This window comes from Geospiza fortis, unplaced genomic scaffold (assembly GCF_000277835.1).
Source record: "Geospiza fortis unplaced genomic scaffold, GeoFor_1.0 scaffold249, whole genome shotgun sequence".
Taxonomy (NCBI): domain Eukaryota; kingdom Metazoa; phylum Chordata; class Aves; order Passeriformes; family Thraupidae; genus Geospiza; species Geospiza fortis.
In genome coordinates, this window is record NW_005054607.1 from 253415 (window position 1) to 271132 (window position 17718).

General features: G+C 36.7%; 1 protein-coding gene across 4 annotated transcripts in view; it reads right to left on the minus strand.

Annotated features, from left to right (window-relative positions):
* The window catches only part of PAM (peptidylglycine alpha-amidating monooxygenase), a 71282-nt gene extending 55586 nt beyond the window's left edge, over nt 1–15696 (minus strand). The window contains exons 1-4 of one of the 4 annotated variants that reach the window (XM_031064592.1): nt 15614–15696; nt 5278–5793; nt 4019–4139; nt 1736–1793 (exon numbers count right to left, since the gene is read on the minus strand). In XM_031064592.1, coding sequence (XP_030920452.1) covers nt 1736–1793; nt 4019–4139; nt 5278–5369 — 271 coding nt within the window. In that variant the 5' untranslated portion in view covers nt 5370–5793; nt 15614–15696. The remainder of the gene's footprint in view (nt 1–1735; nt 1794–4018; nt 4140–5277; nt 5794–15613) is intronic. The other 3 variants (XM_031064593.1, XM_005430199.2, XM_005430201.2) reach the window with 3 other exon arrangements.
* Nucleotides 15697–17718: the final 2022 nt, after the last annotated feature.

The following is a 17718-nucleotide window of genomic DNA, read 5'->3' on the forward strand; positions in this document are numbered from 1 at the left end:
AAGCAAAATGCAATGATCACATACTTCAGACTGACCATATGTCTATTCATTTCCACCACATGTGGAAGTGACAAAAGAGGGAAAAACCAAAAATTTTCTTCCAATTTTAAAACAGGCAAAAATCAATCATATATATATATATATAAAAATATATAGATATAGATACATATTTATATATACACACATGTATATATATGTATATATATATTTGTTTGTAAGGAATGCTATCATGGGAATACTTTAAGTTCACACAAACTTTTTTTTTACAGAATGCTCATCAAGTTCCTCCTGCTCTTCAAAGCTCTACAAGACAACCAGAATGGTTTCTCTGTCCAAAGACCTTATTCTACTTTATAATGAAGGGTACTCAGGAACAGTGATCACTGGAAAGGTGACCAAATCCTGTAAAAATCAGATGAAGAATATATAAAATTTTAGGTCCGCAGAAAAAAATAAATTGGTAGCATTGCATGATTTGCACTGAGACTTTGCATAACTTTTAAGCAAATCCTTTCAGTAGGTCCTTTTAAGCATCAAAAGAAGTTTATGTTCCTTTAACACAAGCAACAGAACTAGATGTGCAGCAACCTAACAATGAATTACACTATGGAATTTTTCAACTCAGTGACACACTAAATAAAAGCTGCTTAAGGAGGAAGTTAGTAGTATTGCCTTTCTATGAATCAACAAAAGCACAAGAGTCTATTGCACACAGCACAGCAAGCATAATTTATTAGAGAGTGAACACTCACTCCCTTCCTTCTATGCTCATTTTTCCTTCTGGGGTCATACTCACAACCAAAATGTGAAGTCAGATTCCCACCTCTTTAGAAAACAGATATACAGAGAAAGCACTGAAAATAATTTAATCATTTTTCTTAGTTACTGTAATACAACATGAAAATCAAAACACAATATTCTATCTTCTGAGGGATTTCCACAAGAAAATCCACATGGAACAACAATCTCATAATACTGTACATCAAAAACTACATGGGATTCCCACCATGCTTTTATTAAGCATAGGTATCCTAAAATGCTACAGAAGTGTAAAGAAAGACAAATATTGTTTCCTTTTGAACAATTTATAGCATATTCTGAAAGCAAAACTATCTTCAGCCAAGCCAATAAGCCTTCTCTCAATCTAAACGACTGTATGTTCATGGCAAAGCACAATAAAATTTTAACTACCGCAAAGATTTTCTGAACAGATGGTGTTCTTCTGCTGATTTATATGATGACAGCATTTGTAACACATTACAGTATTTCCTGCTACTTGTCAGCCATCTTACTCATGCCATGCCATTAAAAAAAAAAAAAAAAGATGGAGAGATTTTACTTTCTCCTCTTTCCGTAAAATCTTTCCGCAGCCAACACTGACTGTAAGTATGTAGGATTTACAACCTAAAGGAGGTAAACAAACAGTCTGCTCAGCAGTGCAAAATCAAGTATCCAGACAGAGACACAAAGCCAATACTTTGCAAATGGACTGTTTGGACTGCCAGAGGCATCCGCATGCAGCTCCTTAACTACCATTAATCCTGAATCTCCAGAGATACAGTTTTATCTTGACTCTAAGTAACTCCCTCTAGTTTGTTTCCACATTAGACATGACAAATGCATTTTGGAAACTCTGATATCCAAAGATTAAGTTAATATGGCTCAAAGAAAAAAAGGAAATGTTGAGGTTCTTCAAAATGGCTTGCTTAAGTTCTTTCAGTCAACCAATACTCACCTACATAGGCTTCATCATCCACTGGCAGGGGTACTGACATGCAGAGGTAGGTATCAGACTGTTAAAAGAAAAGAGAACAGAAACTACCTTTAAATTTGGAAAATTTAGAATTAAATAGAAACAAAGCATCAAAATTCCCTCCACTTTCTGAAAATGAATGTGGGAATACTGAACAAATGAATATATACAATAGGACCATCTAGAAAAAATATCACGTACTTTACTCAGATACTTGGGCAAATACGATGTATGTTATCTGGTTTACTATTGTAAGAAATAAATTCATTGCCACAATTTATTTACGTGTAACAGGCATCAGTCTATAAGGTTATCACAGCGGCTATTAGGTTGGAAGGTACACTATTAACTATTTTAAACCTCTTTTTTTCTTAATTTTTTTTCCAACTTCTAAGGCTTAGGAAAGGAAATGTATCATCTACTGGAATTTCACTACACCCATGAAATAAAAATTTGACAGGCCTTCACTTTCATAAGGACATGTAAACAGATACAATTCCTGCTATGAATAACTTCAAACTTAATTTAAAAAGAAGACTCTGTGGACAGGTGTAAACAATTAAATGCAACTGACAAGGAAGGTAAAATGGTGACAACAATATGTGATTACACAGAGCAGTGATCTGCACAGATAAGAAACCATTTTTGGTGTTTTTGCTAGGAAATGGGAAGGATGAACAGAGGTTAAGTGATATGATTGATGTGAATGCCTTTGTGTGCCATGATTACATACATTTACACTGTTAAAATACTAAAGCCTTCTAGAAATAGACAAGGAAATATTCTGTGTTTTTTATTTAACTTGGGTTAAGAAGATTAAAAAAAAAAAAGCACAACCTAATTTAGGACCTTATATTCAAACTTTGAAAGCCAACGGCAGCAATGCTTCACAGTGCAGTAGAAATTAAGCAGCTTTAAATTAATGTTCATGTGCAGTACCTGTGCCAAAAAAATGCACAACTTGTATGGTACACATAGAACACTCCAAAGTCATGTAAGGGCTTGGTTGACATTCATGCACCCATAGAACAACTGCAGTCATGAACTGTAAGACAAATCCTGGCCCTCCCACCCCTTCAACATGCCCAATAAGTCATTTCAAAAAATGCAGAGTTTTTGGCAACCTTTCCCCCAGACTTGACATTACAACACACAAAGAGAAGGTTTTTTTGAATAGGAATCTGAACTCACTGATCTCTTTGTATGTGTTTCCTAGCTGTTCAACTGACGGTTCCTTAGGTAAAATCAATAACTCATAATTTTAAATGTGCACCTGGATGTACTAAGAGTACTTTTCACTCTTTTTGATGGAGAAATTTACTTTAGTGCAATAATACAGAATATTTTACTGCAAAGAAGATCCAACAGAAACCAGATTTCTGTTTTGCACTTGCAGGAATAACACCTCTTGCTTTAAATTACATGTTCCAGAGGGGTTTTCCCCAATAACTTGAAAACCTCATTTTCTTTTCACTTCTTTAAAAACCACTATCTGCAACAATGAGTCATCAACTACTGCACCACAACGCACTGCTCTTTTCAAGCATCTGCAGCCCTTTAAAAGAGATGTAGACCTCCTAATGATATATATATAATCCTCTGCAATGGCTTACTGCAAAAAGGAAAAAAAATTCTTTAATGATTCTTGCTTAATGAAATTATATGTGAACATGACAGTGGAATCTCAATATTTTATGTGTATCTTAATGTTAAGTTTAAAAATCTTAACTGTTTTCACTTTTACTCACTTGGTTCAACAGAATATAATACACTTCATACCTTGAAGAGTATAAAATTTTAACTTGTTTGTAAAAGCTTTCATGGAGTATTTTGAGAGTTAAAAATACTGGGTCAGAAGTACTACCCCTTTTAAAATGCTTTTTGGTTGTTTTCTCTCAGCTTGCTGAAACTGAAGCAACATACAGTTTAATGTAATTAGATTCACTGATGCATCATCTGAGATTTGGTGTAAACTGCAACTGCATATCTTACTAGCACAGCTAGAAATATTTCACATTTTAAAACTTCAACAATTCAGTTTATGAAACCAACATTTTACTGTTAAAATTAATTCAATGAAGAGATTTTTCTCTCATCTGAGGCTACTTGTTTGTTGCCTACTTTATCTGAGAAGCACATATGGATATGTATTTATAAAAGTTACCCTGATTTTTTGTTCATTTTAATGAGTGATATTGTGGGGAAGGCTTTGTTGTCCTAGGTTAATGAAAGAAGAGAAAGAGGCAAAACCTGCAATTCTCTCACCTGCTTAGGTGTCACTGCAGGCATGCGAATGTCCAGTGCAAAATCTGACAGACCAAAGGAAATCACTGGCTGGTCACTTCCAAGGCATTCATTGGGAAGAGATGTGCTAATATCTTTGTATCTGAAAAAGAAGGAAGAAAGATTTTTTTTTCAAGTACTGATTTCTGTTATGTCTTTCTTAAAAGAAGGGTCTTTACAGAACTAGTAAAGAAGTTAGACAATGCTGAGTAGTTCCAGGAGTGATCTGAAAATTTCACTCCATCACAGGCTGAGCAAAACATTTTAGTTATGCAGTACTTCCTGAAGTAGCTACTGATCTGAGTAATAAGACAATTAGTTTGGAACATATTAGCTGAAAACGTAACCTATTATCTCATCCTAAAATTGACAGAGGCACATGGATGCACAGACAGAGAATTAGTTCACTACATTACGTTGAGTACTATTCATAATTCACAACAGTTTTGGGGGGGGGGAAGTTTTGAGACTATGATTTATAATTCTATACAGATTAAACTTAAATTACATGCAAAGGGGCAACTTTTAATTCAAACACTATGGCATTAATAGCAATTTCTGTGCTACAACAAGTAGCAAAGTAAAACAGAAAACTTGGCAACAGTCAAGCAAATAACAAATTCTGTATTGAATGCAATGTATAAATTAATTGTAAAAAAATGTAGATCACTATAAAGAACTGAATGGTAAGACAAGAGAAACATTGATGCAACACTGACACAAGTTTTGGCTATATATATACATCTCTACAGAGACATGGTACCCAACCTCAATAACAGTAAAATCCTTTTTTTCAGGAGCTAAGAGGCTACTTCTCTTGTCCACACTACACTAAAGTTTACCTATGCAATTTTGAATTCAAACCACCCCTAAATTTCTCAGGACTGTTCAGCTTCTTTGATGTTTTCTTGTTAAAACATGATCTTATCCTGCAAGCTAACCCAGCATCCGAAATACATTTACTCTCTGTGTAGCCTCAAATATAGCTATAGTGTTAACTAAAAAAGTTGTATTAATTGCCATTTTATCCTTCTATCTAATGAGCAACCCTACAGATAAAACATGAATTCTGTTTTCAGTATGACAACAGTGCCATTTCAAATTGCAGAAAGAAAATTCTGTGCAATGATCAACACTGAACAAATACCATAACACATTTTTATCTAACACATGCTTTTTCACACTTTAGTAATACTTTGACTGCATGCATTTAACACATAGTATTTTCTTGCGTAACCCACCTCTTGAAGACTGAAAGTGGGCTTCTGAAACCCAAACAGATGTTTTGAAACAGAAGAAGCAGTATTAGCAGGTTGCTAACAAAGCCAGCCATGTCCACCCTGCTATTTCTGGCCTGATTAGGCAAGCAGAAAAAGGGCAGTGCAGCTCTATCAGATGTGATCTCGACAAACAGGTAGCAGCAGCAGAAGTATCATTTCACTACTTCATTATTATGTTCTCTGCAGGCACACTCCAGCTTCTGACAGACCATCTGTCTTGGAAAGCGATGCACTGTAGATCAGGAAGGTGGATGCTATTATGTTGTCTGTTTTATTAGCTATAAAATGCTGTTGCAGAATCTTCCCTTGCAGATGGATGACACTGTACTTCTGTCCACTTCAGGAGCTGAAAAGGACCAGCACTCCTGTTGCTTTCTGCCCAGGTTGTGCAGTTGAATCTGCGTGTTACTTATCAATCCACAGCACTGGAGACTTCAAGTGGCATCACAGAAACCAGCGTCAGTCATCCTTCAGAACCTGTAAAAATAGAAGGAGCTTAAGGATGACTAACACATTAGAGCATTAGTTCTCAGCAAATCGCTGTTGAGGCATTTTAATACATTAATAAGTTTTTTCATGAGCTTTAGCCCAACCCAGTAAAGATTGCATTGGTTCTGTCGAGTCCTTCTTTTCCTACCCTTCCCTGCATAAAGGATCAGAAAGAGACACATTTCATTTTGATATACAAAATGTACTCTCTAACATATTTTACATGATGGCAAGAAATATAAAAACCTCCTCAATATACAAAATGCAAACTATGGGGTATTTCACATATGCAAACACTAGTATAATGTGTTCTAAAAGCAGAATCCATGTTGGTAAATTTTATTTAACTATCACCAAATGTTTCTGCACATATTGCAGACTGGGAAAGTATTTTACTTTTAATTCAACCTGTAAGAAAGCATTATGTCATTAATAAGTAATTGTTTCTTATGTACTTTAGCTGCTTTTATACCCACTATAGGAAAAAGGTACTTAAAAATTATTTTTGGAAATACAGTAACCAGAAATGTTGACATCAGACTGCTTTATATTAGTTCAGTAGTTTTCTATACTTTCATACACGGAGGGTATGTCACCATAAATCATGAGTCCCCCCCCGTTTAATTTCAACTGTTCTTACTTCCCCATTTTAATATACATGGTATTTAATTTCAAAATTTTAGTACTCTTTAATAATTATGCTAAAAAATTATACCATGTTTTACTGAAGACATATATATTAGTATTCTTCTATTTTTGGAGAATTCCAGTTTTGGTAGAAGGAAAGATTCCAGTCATAATCATACACAACTATGTAGTAATTCTTGTAAATTAGTATAAATAGACTATACTAAATAGCGTATTCTAGATTAGTATAAATACTAATAAGGAAAAAAACCACACAAATTAAAATATCTTCCAGCCCCTGGAAGACAGTCAAAATACTTTCATAAGGATGAAATATAAAATAAGGATTCTGACATGAAACCAATGAAAATCCATGTATTAAAAAAAAAAAAATCACTCCCATTTCTGGGCACATGTACCAAAAAGGCTTCTTATACATCAAAAGTGCTTAAGCATAAATTAAGAAGCCATACTGGCTAAACAGTTAATGTCTGTTGGTAGACAGCTACACTAGATTTGCACTGGACTATTAGCAAGATTTAAAAATCTGATTATGGTAATCAACATTAAACTTGCAAATTTTATTCACCAAAGGATGGCAAAAAAGATTTAGTCATGAACAACTGAAAATAAACACATATCAGTTTTCACCTTGCTGAAAATATGTCAAGACTGTCCAAAACCATTCATGCAAGTAATGATACAATCCTAATTCCTTTTTTTATGTAAATGTTCACGTCCCATTTCTTTATTTGAAGAAGCGATCTTAATAGTTTTCATTGGCGAACTATACAAATCTGCAACACATACAAAGGACTCTGCTGTGATGAAGATCAAAAATCATTTAAAAACAAACAAAAAAGACAAATGTGACACGCTGCTATGCTTCACATAAGTTAACTACAATAACATAAGGCTGTTCAGTGTCTTTGTAAACTACCTGACCAGAAGTTCTACTACCTTTCTTTAGTTGTATTACCCAAGAAATTCTGTCTTTTTTTTCCCCATAACATTATGGAAATGCATCTGACAAGCAAGAAATCTGAAGAACAGGGACAGGAAGAATACAATGAGTTGTAAGATACACAGAATTACAAGATTCTATTTTTTTTAAATATGAAAATATATTTTCCAATAACTAGAAATAAGAACAAATGCTTAACTTATGCTGGCTTCACTAAGCCTGAGATCTATTAGATCAAGTCTGTTACAAACATCTACATGGTATAGAATTTAATAAAGGAGATTTATTTAATTTAAAAGAAATAAAAGAAAGGAACAAAGAAACCAGACCAATAGTCTCTCCCCATCTGAAATACAAGAGCTTCTTTACAGCAGCTTTCAATTCCCACTAGAAGTTATCCATGGTAATAGCAAAAATCACCATGTTAATGTTAACAGAATATGTGACAATTTATGGCTGACCACAGGAGGTGGGCATAAACCAATGATTTGCAATAGCCTAAAAAATCCAAAGAAATTAAGCTGTAGTGAGATAAATACACATCTGTATATTCTCCTTAAAAATGGCCCAATTTCATCTCCAAGTGCTTTTTTAGGTTTATCAGCTGGATGAATATGAAATATGAGGTTTAATGTGCCTAATACTTCAGATTATATCCCTGCCCAATGAAATTTTACATTTGGAAGGAAATTAGAGGGAAAAATTTAAGAAAGCAGCACTATCCTGAAGTTACTCCAATGTAATTTTAGGTATGATGCAATACAGAAAAATATTAGATGAGGGAAAAAAGCAAGGATGAGAGATTCAGTAATAAGATTAAAAAATTAAGGTTCATTACGTGGACATCTAGATACCACTGTTATGCTTTCAATTTGGGGTAAGAGATCCCAAGGGAACAGAAGTAATAAAGTAAAAGGCATAATTAATGACAAAGACTACAGTGAAAGCAGAAAAAGGGAGATGGAAATTAGATTGGGCAATGTAAACATGCTATTTTATCCAACATGCTCCACCCAAACAAAGAAAAAAACAAGGGAGTAAAGAAGAAGAAAACAGCTTAAAGCAACTAGCACAAAGACTGAATGGGGGCGGGGGGAGGAGAGGCAGGCAAGAAGCTGGAATTCAAAACAGAATGCAAAGCAGAGTAACAATATATCAATGTGACATTATACAAATTCCTTTTAAAAGAATAGCAATTCATTTCCAAAAATCAGCTACATAAAAAAGTTCTGTATTAACCACAAGTTTATAAAGCATATTATAGTATTTCCTTATTTTCTGTTTAGTCACTGGAACATTTTATATGCAGTAGCAATAGAACAAGCTAGAAGCAGAAACCACACCCTCCACCACCACTACCTCCAAAGAAAAGAGAAATTAGAAGATTATAATAATTCATGCGGATTAATAGCCAAATCTATCACAGATGGTAATTTCTCATAAATTAATCTCTGGTTTTGTTTCTTATGCAATGAAGTAATGGAAATGAGCAAGGATTCCCTGTGCTCTGTCTTCAGCTAGAGCCAAGTTCACACTTTGTCTTAGGCAAAATTTTAAGCTTAGACAATAACTGGATATACAAAAATAGCCAGTTCAACAAATGAACTGCAGCTAGGCCTCCAGTTTAGAACACTTTGCTTCCAAATACACCGGATAATATGTTGTGGAATCTGCTTAGGGATTAATGTACTAAATGCAGCCACATAGGACAGAGATCCATAGGAAAACACATTTCACAAGAAGCCACCAAATCAGACAACCTTTTGATACTCAACATCAATAAAAAAGATCTTACAAAACATATCTAGGGGTGAGGGGAGCCTTCCCCTCGGTGCTCCTAAAGCCACACACAGAGTGCTGTGTCCTGTGCTGGGCTCCCTCGTGTGAGAAAGACATGGACATGGACATGGAGACAGTCCAAGCAAGTACCATGAGGATGCTGAAGACACTGGAGTATCTCTCCTACCAGGACAGGCTGAGGGAGCAGGGACTGTTCAAGCCCAAGAAAGAAGACTCAAGGAGATCTCATCAAGGTGTAGAAATGTATGAAGGAAGGGTACAAAGAGGATGAAGCCAGCTGCAAACTTACTCAACATCTTTATCAGCGATCTGGGCCAGGGGTACAAGTGCCACCTAAGACAGTTCATAGATGGCACTAAGCTGGTGTGAGTGTTGATCTGGAGAGCAGGAAGTTTCTAGACAGGCTTAATCAATGGGGTGAAGCCAGGTGGATGAAGTTCAACTTAGGCCAAGCGCTGGGTCCTGCCCTTGGGTCACAACAACCCTCTGTAGTAGCAGACTGCCCCATGGAAAAGCACCTCCAATCACCCATTGTAATTGTTGGCAGCCTTGTATTTTTCTCTTCTTGCTCTGTGTTTATTCAGGAAGACGATACCCTCGCCCCCTGCCCATCCCTGCAGTATACTGATTTTCTATCAGATCAATTGGTCAGTGTGCCAGCAGGCAACTGCTGGCCTTCTATCACAACAAAAAAGCTGCAGGCATACAGCTGCCCCCTGCTTGGGGAGCAACTCATACTGGATTCATAGCATTAAACATATTTTTTGGTGTAGTATTAAACATATTAAAAAATGAAAATGGTAACTTTTCAAATATGGCTTGCCTTTTGCTTTAATTTATATTGTGCAAATTCCTATCTTCTGCTACCAACAAAACCTTCAGATATGAATACCAAAGGGATAATAAAAAAAGAGAAACATGATTGCTCTTAATGTTTAAATTAACCTTCTCCAAAATTTGTTCTGCTGACAATAAGTACGATGCCTATTTTAAAAAGAAATATTATACAGAAACATATTGCCCAGTCCATCACAGGAAGAACAATAGTAATACATTAAATAAAGGACTGTGATTTGAATGTTCTTGTATGCATTGCAGCAGTGAAACTGGATTCATTCTAACTGGATTTATTCTTTGAATGATTTCCAAATAGGTTGAAATTAGAAAATATTTATTTCTTTCCTGTTTAACTAGAAGAATAAAATGGTAATTGATATTAAGCTCTCCTTAGAAGGATTGTTTATAAGGGCAACACAACATATGAGAAAAGTTAAATTCAATATCTGAATCTAAGCTTATTTTGAGATATTCTGATGATACATGAAGCATTTTTATGGGTTTCCTATTGGGAAAGTAAATTCTACTTACTATCTTAAGATAGACTATCTGTACCAAGAAAAATAATTGAGTAAAATCCTTTAAATGCTCTGTCAATTCAGTAAGTATGGTAAGTTTTACCCACCAGAAAGATTTTTTTTGTTGTTTTTTAAACCAATTGAAGTTTTATACAGCAAACAAATGGAGGATGAAGAACTCTAGATACTCTTCCCTTCTGGAGACCAACATGTTCACAACACAACTTGCAGTTTCCTAACTGCTGTAACAAGAGAAAATCATAAACCCTATGGCCCCAAACCCTAAGCAAACCCTATTAATAAAGAAAGCATTCAATTGTATTTAGTAGGCAACTCATACAGCAATAGCAGCTATGGAAATCACAAACAGAAGGATGCAAAGAAACAGATAATTTTATATGCATATGTTTATTCAAAGAAAAAGCAAGGATATTATTCCAAGGGTGACTGGGCAAAAATTTATAGAATATACAGAAACTAAAATCAGCCTCAGAATTTTTTTTGGTGAGCATCAGGATATACATGAGAAAACACAGAAAAACCAAGGGAAGCAAACAAACCACAACTCAAGGTGTCAGAATTGCTGTCACCAACCTCTGGACCCAGCTGTCATTCTTAGCTTCTCCCAGATTTGGGGCAGAATGGACAAACTTAAAAGATTAAGAATCTAGTCTAGAATTGTCAGTTTTTTAATACTGTGTGACAGCTTTGTGGAAACAGAAAAAATGTGTAAGAAAAAAAAATATGCAGAAAAGATTTAACTACTACTTTATAATGTGATCTTATTGAACAGCCTCTTCTTAGGACTTGGTTATTTGCCAACAAGTAAAGCTGTCCTAGGACTATCCTCCCAGTCACATTTCCCTCCCATTCCTAAAGTAAATACAACAAATGCCTCTCCTCAACACAATGCACATTCAGGTGTGAGACAAAGAAGTACCTAAAAAAGAATTTTAATGTTGTACAATCCAGAGACACTTGCCAGTGTGTTTCAAATCAAAATAAAATTATTGTTCTTGGAAATTATGGAAACTTACATCTATTTCTGAATCCTAAGCTAAGATTTTTCAAAACATGATAGAGAGTTCAAGGTAAGATTTTTTTACTCATTCTCTCCATCACCATACTGTAAACTATTTGGCATAAACTTGTTTAAGAACAAGGAATTGTACTTTGGTTGACAGAACAGAAATATATCAGCAAACCAGCAAAAAAAATTTCCTTCCTCTTTATATAATACAGTTGTGCCTGCATTAGTAAAACTGGAGACTTCAAGCAGAAATTCACTTTTACAGCCTGAAACTGCTTTAAACACTCCTGATCTTCTCTTGGGAATCACAGATATGTTTCAGAAGTCTGAAGACAAGACAGCATGTGTTAGTTCTCCTACTCTGCATTTTAATAGCATTTGAAAAGCATTTTATTCACAATAAATCACCTTCTAATGCTTCTGCTCTGACCAGGTATCAAAACATGCAAAATTCTCTTGTCAAGAAAGATCAACAATTTTTATAGAAAGACAAAATAGCAAACTGCTAATTTCATACAATTAAAAACTGAACAAGCTGGATGAGACTAATTGCTTGCTTAAAAGGGAAAACACATAAGATGCCTCTGCTTTCATTTAATATCCAGATCACTATCAGTAGCACAATGTAAGATTAAAAGTTCACTGAAATGCCCTTTGTTTTCCCTTTGTTATGCAAAAATAGAAAATATTAAAGGGAGAACGTTTTATAGAGTTGGGATTAGCCTCCAAGGATAAAGCAGATGAGAGATCATTTCAAGTACTTAAGTTCAATTATGCATTATATATGAAGTATGAATTAAATTCACGGCACATTCCTTTGCTAAGAAGGACACTGAATTAGGTTGGGCTCAGCTGCAGGGATCTTTGAGAGACAACAGAAGCTTCTTCCCCCATGACAGACAGAGCCAGTTCCAGTCAGCTCCAAGATGGACCTGCTGCTGCCCAAAGCCGAGCCCCTTGGCCATGCTGGTGATGCCTCTGCTATAAGGTGTTTAGGAAAGGGTAAAGAACACTGCACAACAGCTGAGAGGGGCGACAATAACTGAGAGAAACAACTCTGCAGACCCCAAAGTCATTGAAGAAGGAGGAGGAGATGGTCCAGGCAGTAGAGATCCACCTACAGCCCTTAGAGCCCACGCCAGAGAAGGCGGATATACCCTGAAGGAATCTGCAGTTCCTGAAAAGCCCATGCTGGAGAAGGCTCCTGGCAGGAGCTGCAGGCCATGGGCGATCTACACTAGAGCAGTCTGTTCTCAACAACTGAACCTATGAAGAGAAACCATGATGGAAAGGTACAAGGAGGACTGTCTTGCACAGGAGAGATCCCACTCTGGAGCAGGAAGAGAGCATTATAAACTAACTGCAATTCCCACTCCCTATTCCCCCGCACAGCTCAGGAAATGAGAGGAATCGAGAGTGATGTTGAGGCTGAGGGAAGCTGGTTATAAATGTGTTCTTATTTCTCAGTATCCCACTCTGTTTAATTGGTAATAAATCAAAAAAATAGAATACCCTGAGCTGGAAAGGGGCCCACAAGGATCACCAAGTCCAATTCCTAGCCCTGCACAGCACAAGAGCCAAGAGTCACACCATGGGTCTGAGAGCACTGTCCAAAGGTTTCTTGAACTTCCCACTGCAGGGTCAGTTTTTTGTCAGATTACTGAGTTGGAGCAGCTGTCAAAGGTACTAGATGAAACTAAGCACTGGAAAAAAAACCAAAAACCAAAGAGCAGTGTGTAGCTAGGAGTCAGGAGAGCAGCAGGGACAGGAATATTGCTAATGCTAGCAACCTTCTAGCTCTCCTTGGACATGCACCTTTATGCCCGTTGTTCTGCAAATGGTGATTCCTAGTTCAGTACAACATTCTTAGAAGAATGCTGGAGTGATTACTTGCACAGATTCTATTTGCTCAGAGGGATGCTAGAATGACCTGTCAATCGAAATACTATTCATGACAACACCCCCCAACTCCAGACACATCCCCTGCAAAAATATGCCTCAATAGGCCTTCTTTAGATAACAAATATATGTCTAATAGAAATAAAATTTAAAAAAAAAAAAGGAAAAATTAAGAGCTTTTTCCTAGCCCTTTAAATTGTATGCCTCTTTTAAGTAATTCCAGATAAAAATATGGAACATATTCCTATATATCCAGTCTAGGTCATGTAGTTAAACTGAAGCATTGTAGCTTCATAGAAGTTACGAGCAATTTCATTTAATGAAAATAAATCAACAGAAATTTCTTAGAGTTCATGACAAAAGTAATGTTGTAGTCTTTCCTTGCTTCACATGGCACAGACAACAACAACTCTCAATTAGGAAAAAAATAATGAGGAGAGTGGAAGATGAAAATCGAGTCAATGAATCCAATTCCATTCAATATTTGCTAACATTGAGCAACATAAGATCCACACTAAGAGCAGATAAATGAATCTGCAACTATTATAGGCCTTTTAATGACATAGTTTTTACTAGTTAAATGCATTGTTTTCAAAACTATTATCCATAAGAGTAAAAGAAAGAATTCTGTAAACATCAAAATAATGCTAGAAATCTAGCACCTTTAGAGACATAGATTTTTAGTATCACAAAACATAAAAATGCTAATACTAAGACAACTGAACACAATGAAACAGAACAGTATTTCATTAATATTAATATTATGTGGAATTTTTTAAAAGTGTAAGGGTAAGTACAACACAACTGCCTGTGATTATACTAGCACTAGCTTTTCTATGCAGTGCCTAAATACAGGCACAGTAATAAATGGATAATCAAGAAGGAGCCCAAGTTTCTTTGTTAGAAGGCACCATTACACATGGGAAGACAAGAGTTCACAAGAAACTGGAAGAAAAACTAAGCACACCAGAAAGGAAGAATAAGGGAAAGAAAACTAGAAACGAAAATCAGTGCAAGAAAGAAGTGCTGAGAACATACTATGCTCCATTGCTATGTACAAAATGTCCAACACCGCACCAGAAGTCAGGAAAAGGGATTCCACACAGGTGAATGTGCTCTAAAGGAAGCTTCAGCCTATGGAAACCCCATACCAGAGCCAGCTCTTGGCAGGTGCTGTGGCCTATAGACAGGTACCCATTATGAGAGATGCACGTGTCCCCTTAGCCAAACAGAACAGGTTTGAGAGAAGATAAAGATCTGAGCCATTAATGGGCCAAGAACTCCAGTTTTATCTGTTCTCTGAAAACCCACAAAGGAGCAGAGTGACCCAGTGAGCATCCATGCTCATGAGCTTGGAACACTGATCATGCGATTAAAAAATGAACAGCAAGTGGCTTTTCCAAGGATCATTTGTCACAGAACAAAGGGAGTTATGGGCACAAGGAGTGTCATGCATACTTGTCCCATTGTACACAAATTGACTATAAGCAAACCACATTATTCCACAAATATGACAGCCTAAGTGAGCCTTCTTTGAGTTCTGCTTGCCAGGCAGCCTGGAAGTGATCGCCCCTGGGTGGCCTCTCAAGGTTGCTCCTTGAAATAAAGAGGCCATTTTCCCAAAGGTAGGTCTTTTTTAAGTGATTGATATTGCATATAGCCTTGGAAGAATGGTAACTTTGATTTGTGCCTGGTAATTTTGAATCGTTGTTCAAACGATTGGGCCACACAGTAATAGAGTGAACTCTGGCACCAAGCTGTACTTCACAGTTTTACACATCTTATTAATAATGCTTTTGCTAAAACTCTTCGACAGTGGTTCATTAAACAATCTCAATCACCAATTCATGACACCCATTAGAAGCAGTGGCCCTGCAGGGGGCTCACACTAGAGAAGTCTCATCTGGAAAGACTGTAGCTAAGGACAGGACTCATATTTTACCAATTCTTGAAAAATTATATCCCATACCCCACAGGAGGGACCTCACATGGGAGCAGGGGCAAGGGGAGGATGTTAGATGCTATGGCCTGGCCCAAAGGGACAAGGGCTGGAGACTTAATGGAAAGACCTTTAATTTGTTGTAATCCATGATTTGCATTTTATGTTACAGGAATTCCTGTAAAAGGACCTACCTTAACGAGCAGCAGACGAGCCTCACGCAAGGCAGCACAAGCGCAGCTGTGACCTGACCTGACTTTTGTGCCCAGGAACTCCCCACAACACACCAGCTCTCTGTCCTGAGCAATCACCAGAACAGATGAAGCTCCTAGTCATGGACTGAATGAGCTCAGTGAACATCTGTGGGCATTTTACAAGGGCACTCCATACATGAAGGATCTGTGCATAAATGAAAAGACAGGAAGTGGTGTGTAGGTGGTGAGGATAATAAGGATGGATAACATGGGACATGAGCCTAATATGAACAGTATGGACGTGGGGATGGAGTGGGTTTGTGGGCATAATTTGTCCTGATTTTGTCTCGGACTTTTTCTTTCAAGTAGCTTATATGGACTTATGCTTTGGATTCGTAAGCAAATCAGCACTGAAAACAGAGGGATGTTTTAGCTGTTGCTGAGCAGTGCTTACACAGAGCCAAGGCCCTCCCTGCTTGTAATACCACTGCATCAGTGAGAAGGTTGGGAGGGGACAGAGTTCAGGACAGCTGACCCTAACTGGCCAAGGAGATATTCCAAACCACCTAAAGTAGGACTGTGGGCACATTTGGAGTGATGGCATTTGTCTTCCCAAGAAACCACTACAGGTGAAGGAGCCCTACTTGTTGCAGGCGATGAACACCTGCTAATGGCAAGGAGGATATGAATTCCTTATTCTCCTTTGCTTGTGTATGCAGCTTTTGCTGTTTTCATCTGTCTTCATCCTGTCTTCATCTCAACCCATTGAGCTCTCTCATTTTCTTGTGACTGTCTTACCCAACTCACTGGGGGCTAGGGAGAGAGGATCTAGGTGATGCTGACATGCCCACCAGCCTTAAATCACAAATAGTTTTGTTTATTTGCTATCTCCATAACACAAAACAAGCCAAAACAGAAATAACCATGAAGGGGAAAACAAATAACCAGCATGAGTGTCTAAACTACCATGAATATGTTCCCTGCTCTCTACAACCTCTTGATAAAATTTCCTTGTAGAAATGTGTTTTAGTCTGGTTCTTGGAGCATGGAGGAGGACTGTCAACCTTGCTCAATAAAGCGTCCTTCCCTGGAAAATGCTATTCAGCTATACATCACTAGGACTGAAAAGATGATGCATGGAAAACAGTAGGATACCCATCCTAACATCTAAATTTTAGACTCAGTGCCCAAAGAAATGGTTTTACTGCAACAAATACAATACTTGCAGAAGAAAGGTATATGAAATTGAAACTAGGCAAAGTTGGGCAAGACAGCTTATTCCTTCTGGACCCTGGAATTAAAAAAAAAAAAAAAGTTTTAAATTGTATTTTTACAGAAATGCTTGTTTTCAAAACATAGGTGATTCAAATTATGTTTAATTCCCCGTTCAATAAATGGCAGGGGCAGAAAAATCTTTAAATCTAAGACTTCCCAGTAACTCTGTCTGCTTTGTCTCATGCAACATCAGGACTTGACTGATGAGGAAGACCATCCTCCCATTTCTTTTACTTCCTTTAATTGTTCAGTCAAAAGTATGTATGAGAGACATGAAAATGTATGTAAAACTTACAGTACCTTCTTCCTTCAGCATAACAAAAACTATTAAAATGATAAAACTATTCATGCAATTAGTTTCTACATATGAGAGCAATGGAAAGAGCTATTTTAAAAGCTTATTGACATACTGGTAATTCCTGTTTCTCAGTAACACTGGACTTTACTCATTCTGAAAATCTTGCCCGTTTAAAAAAAAAAAAAATTGTCAACAGCCATGAGTCATATATATATATTTTCTCTCTCTCAGGGCTTGTTCAGTAATTTCAGATATTTCGAGTTATCCTAATTTCAAATTCCCTTAGCTAAAGGAAATACATTACTGCCAGTGTTACTCACAGCACAGTTTAAAAGCAGACCTATCCTTGAATGAAAGGAAATCAGATACCTTTGAACACAAAAGGAAGAAAGGACACTACTGAAGGAAATCTTTCATACTACCTGAGGAGGTCCTCACAAGGGCCAAAAATTAAAGACATGCTTTACCTTTTAAAGATCTGACACCTATTAGACAGAAAAACTGTAGAAGATTTCTGCAAGAAATTCCTCCA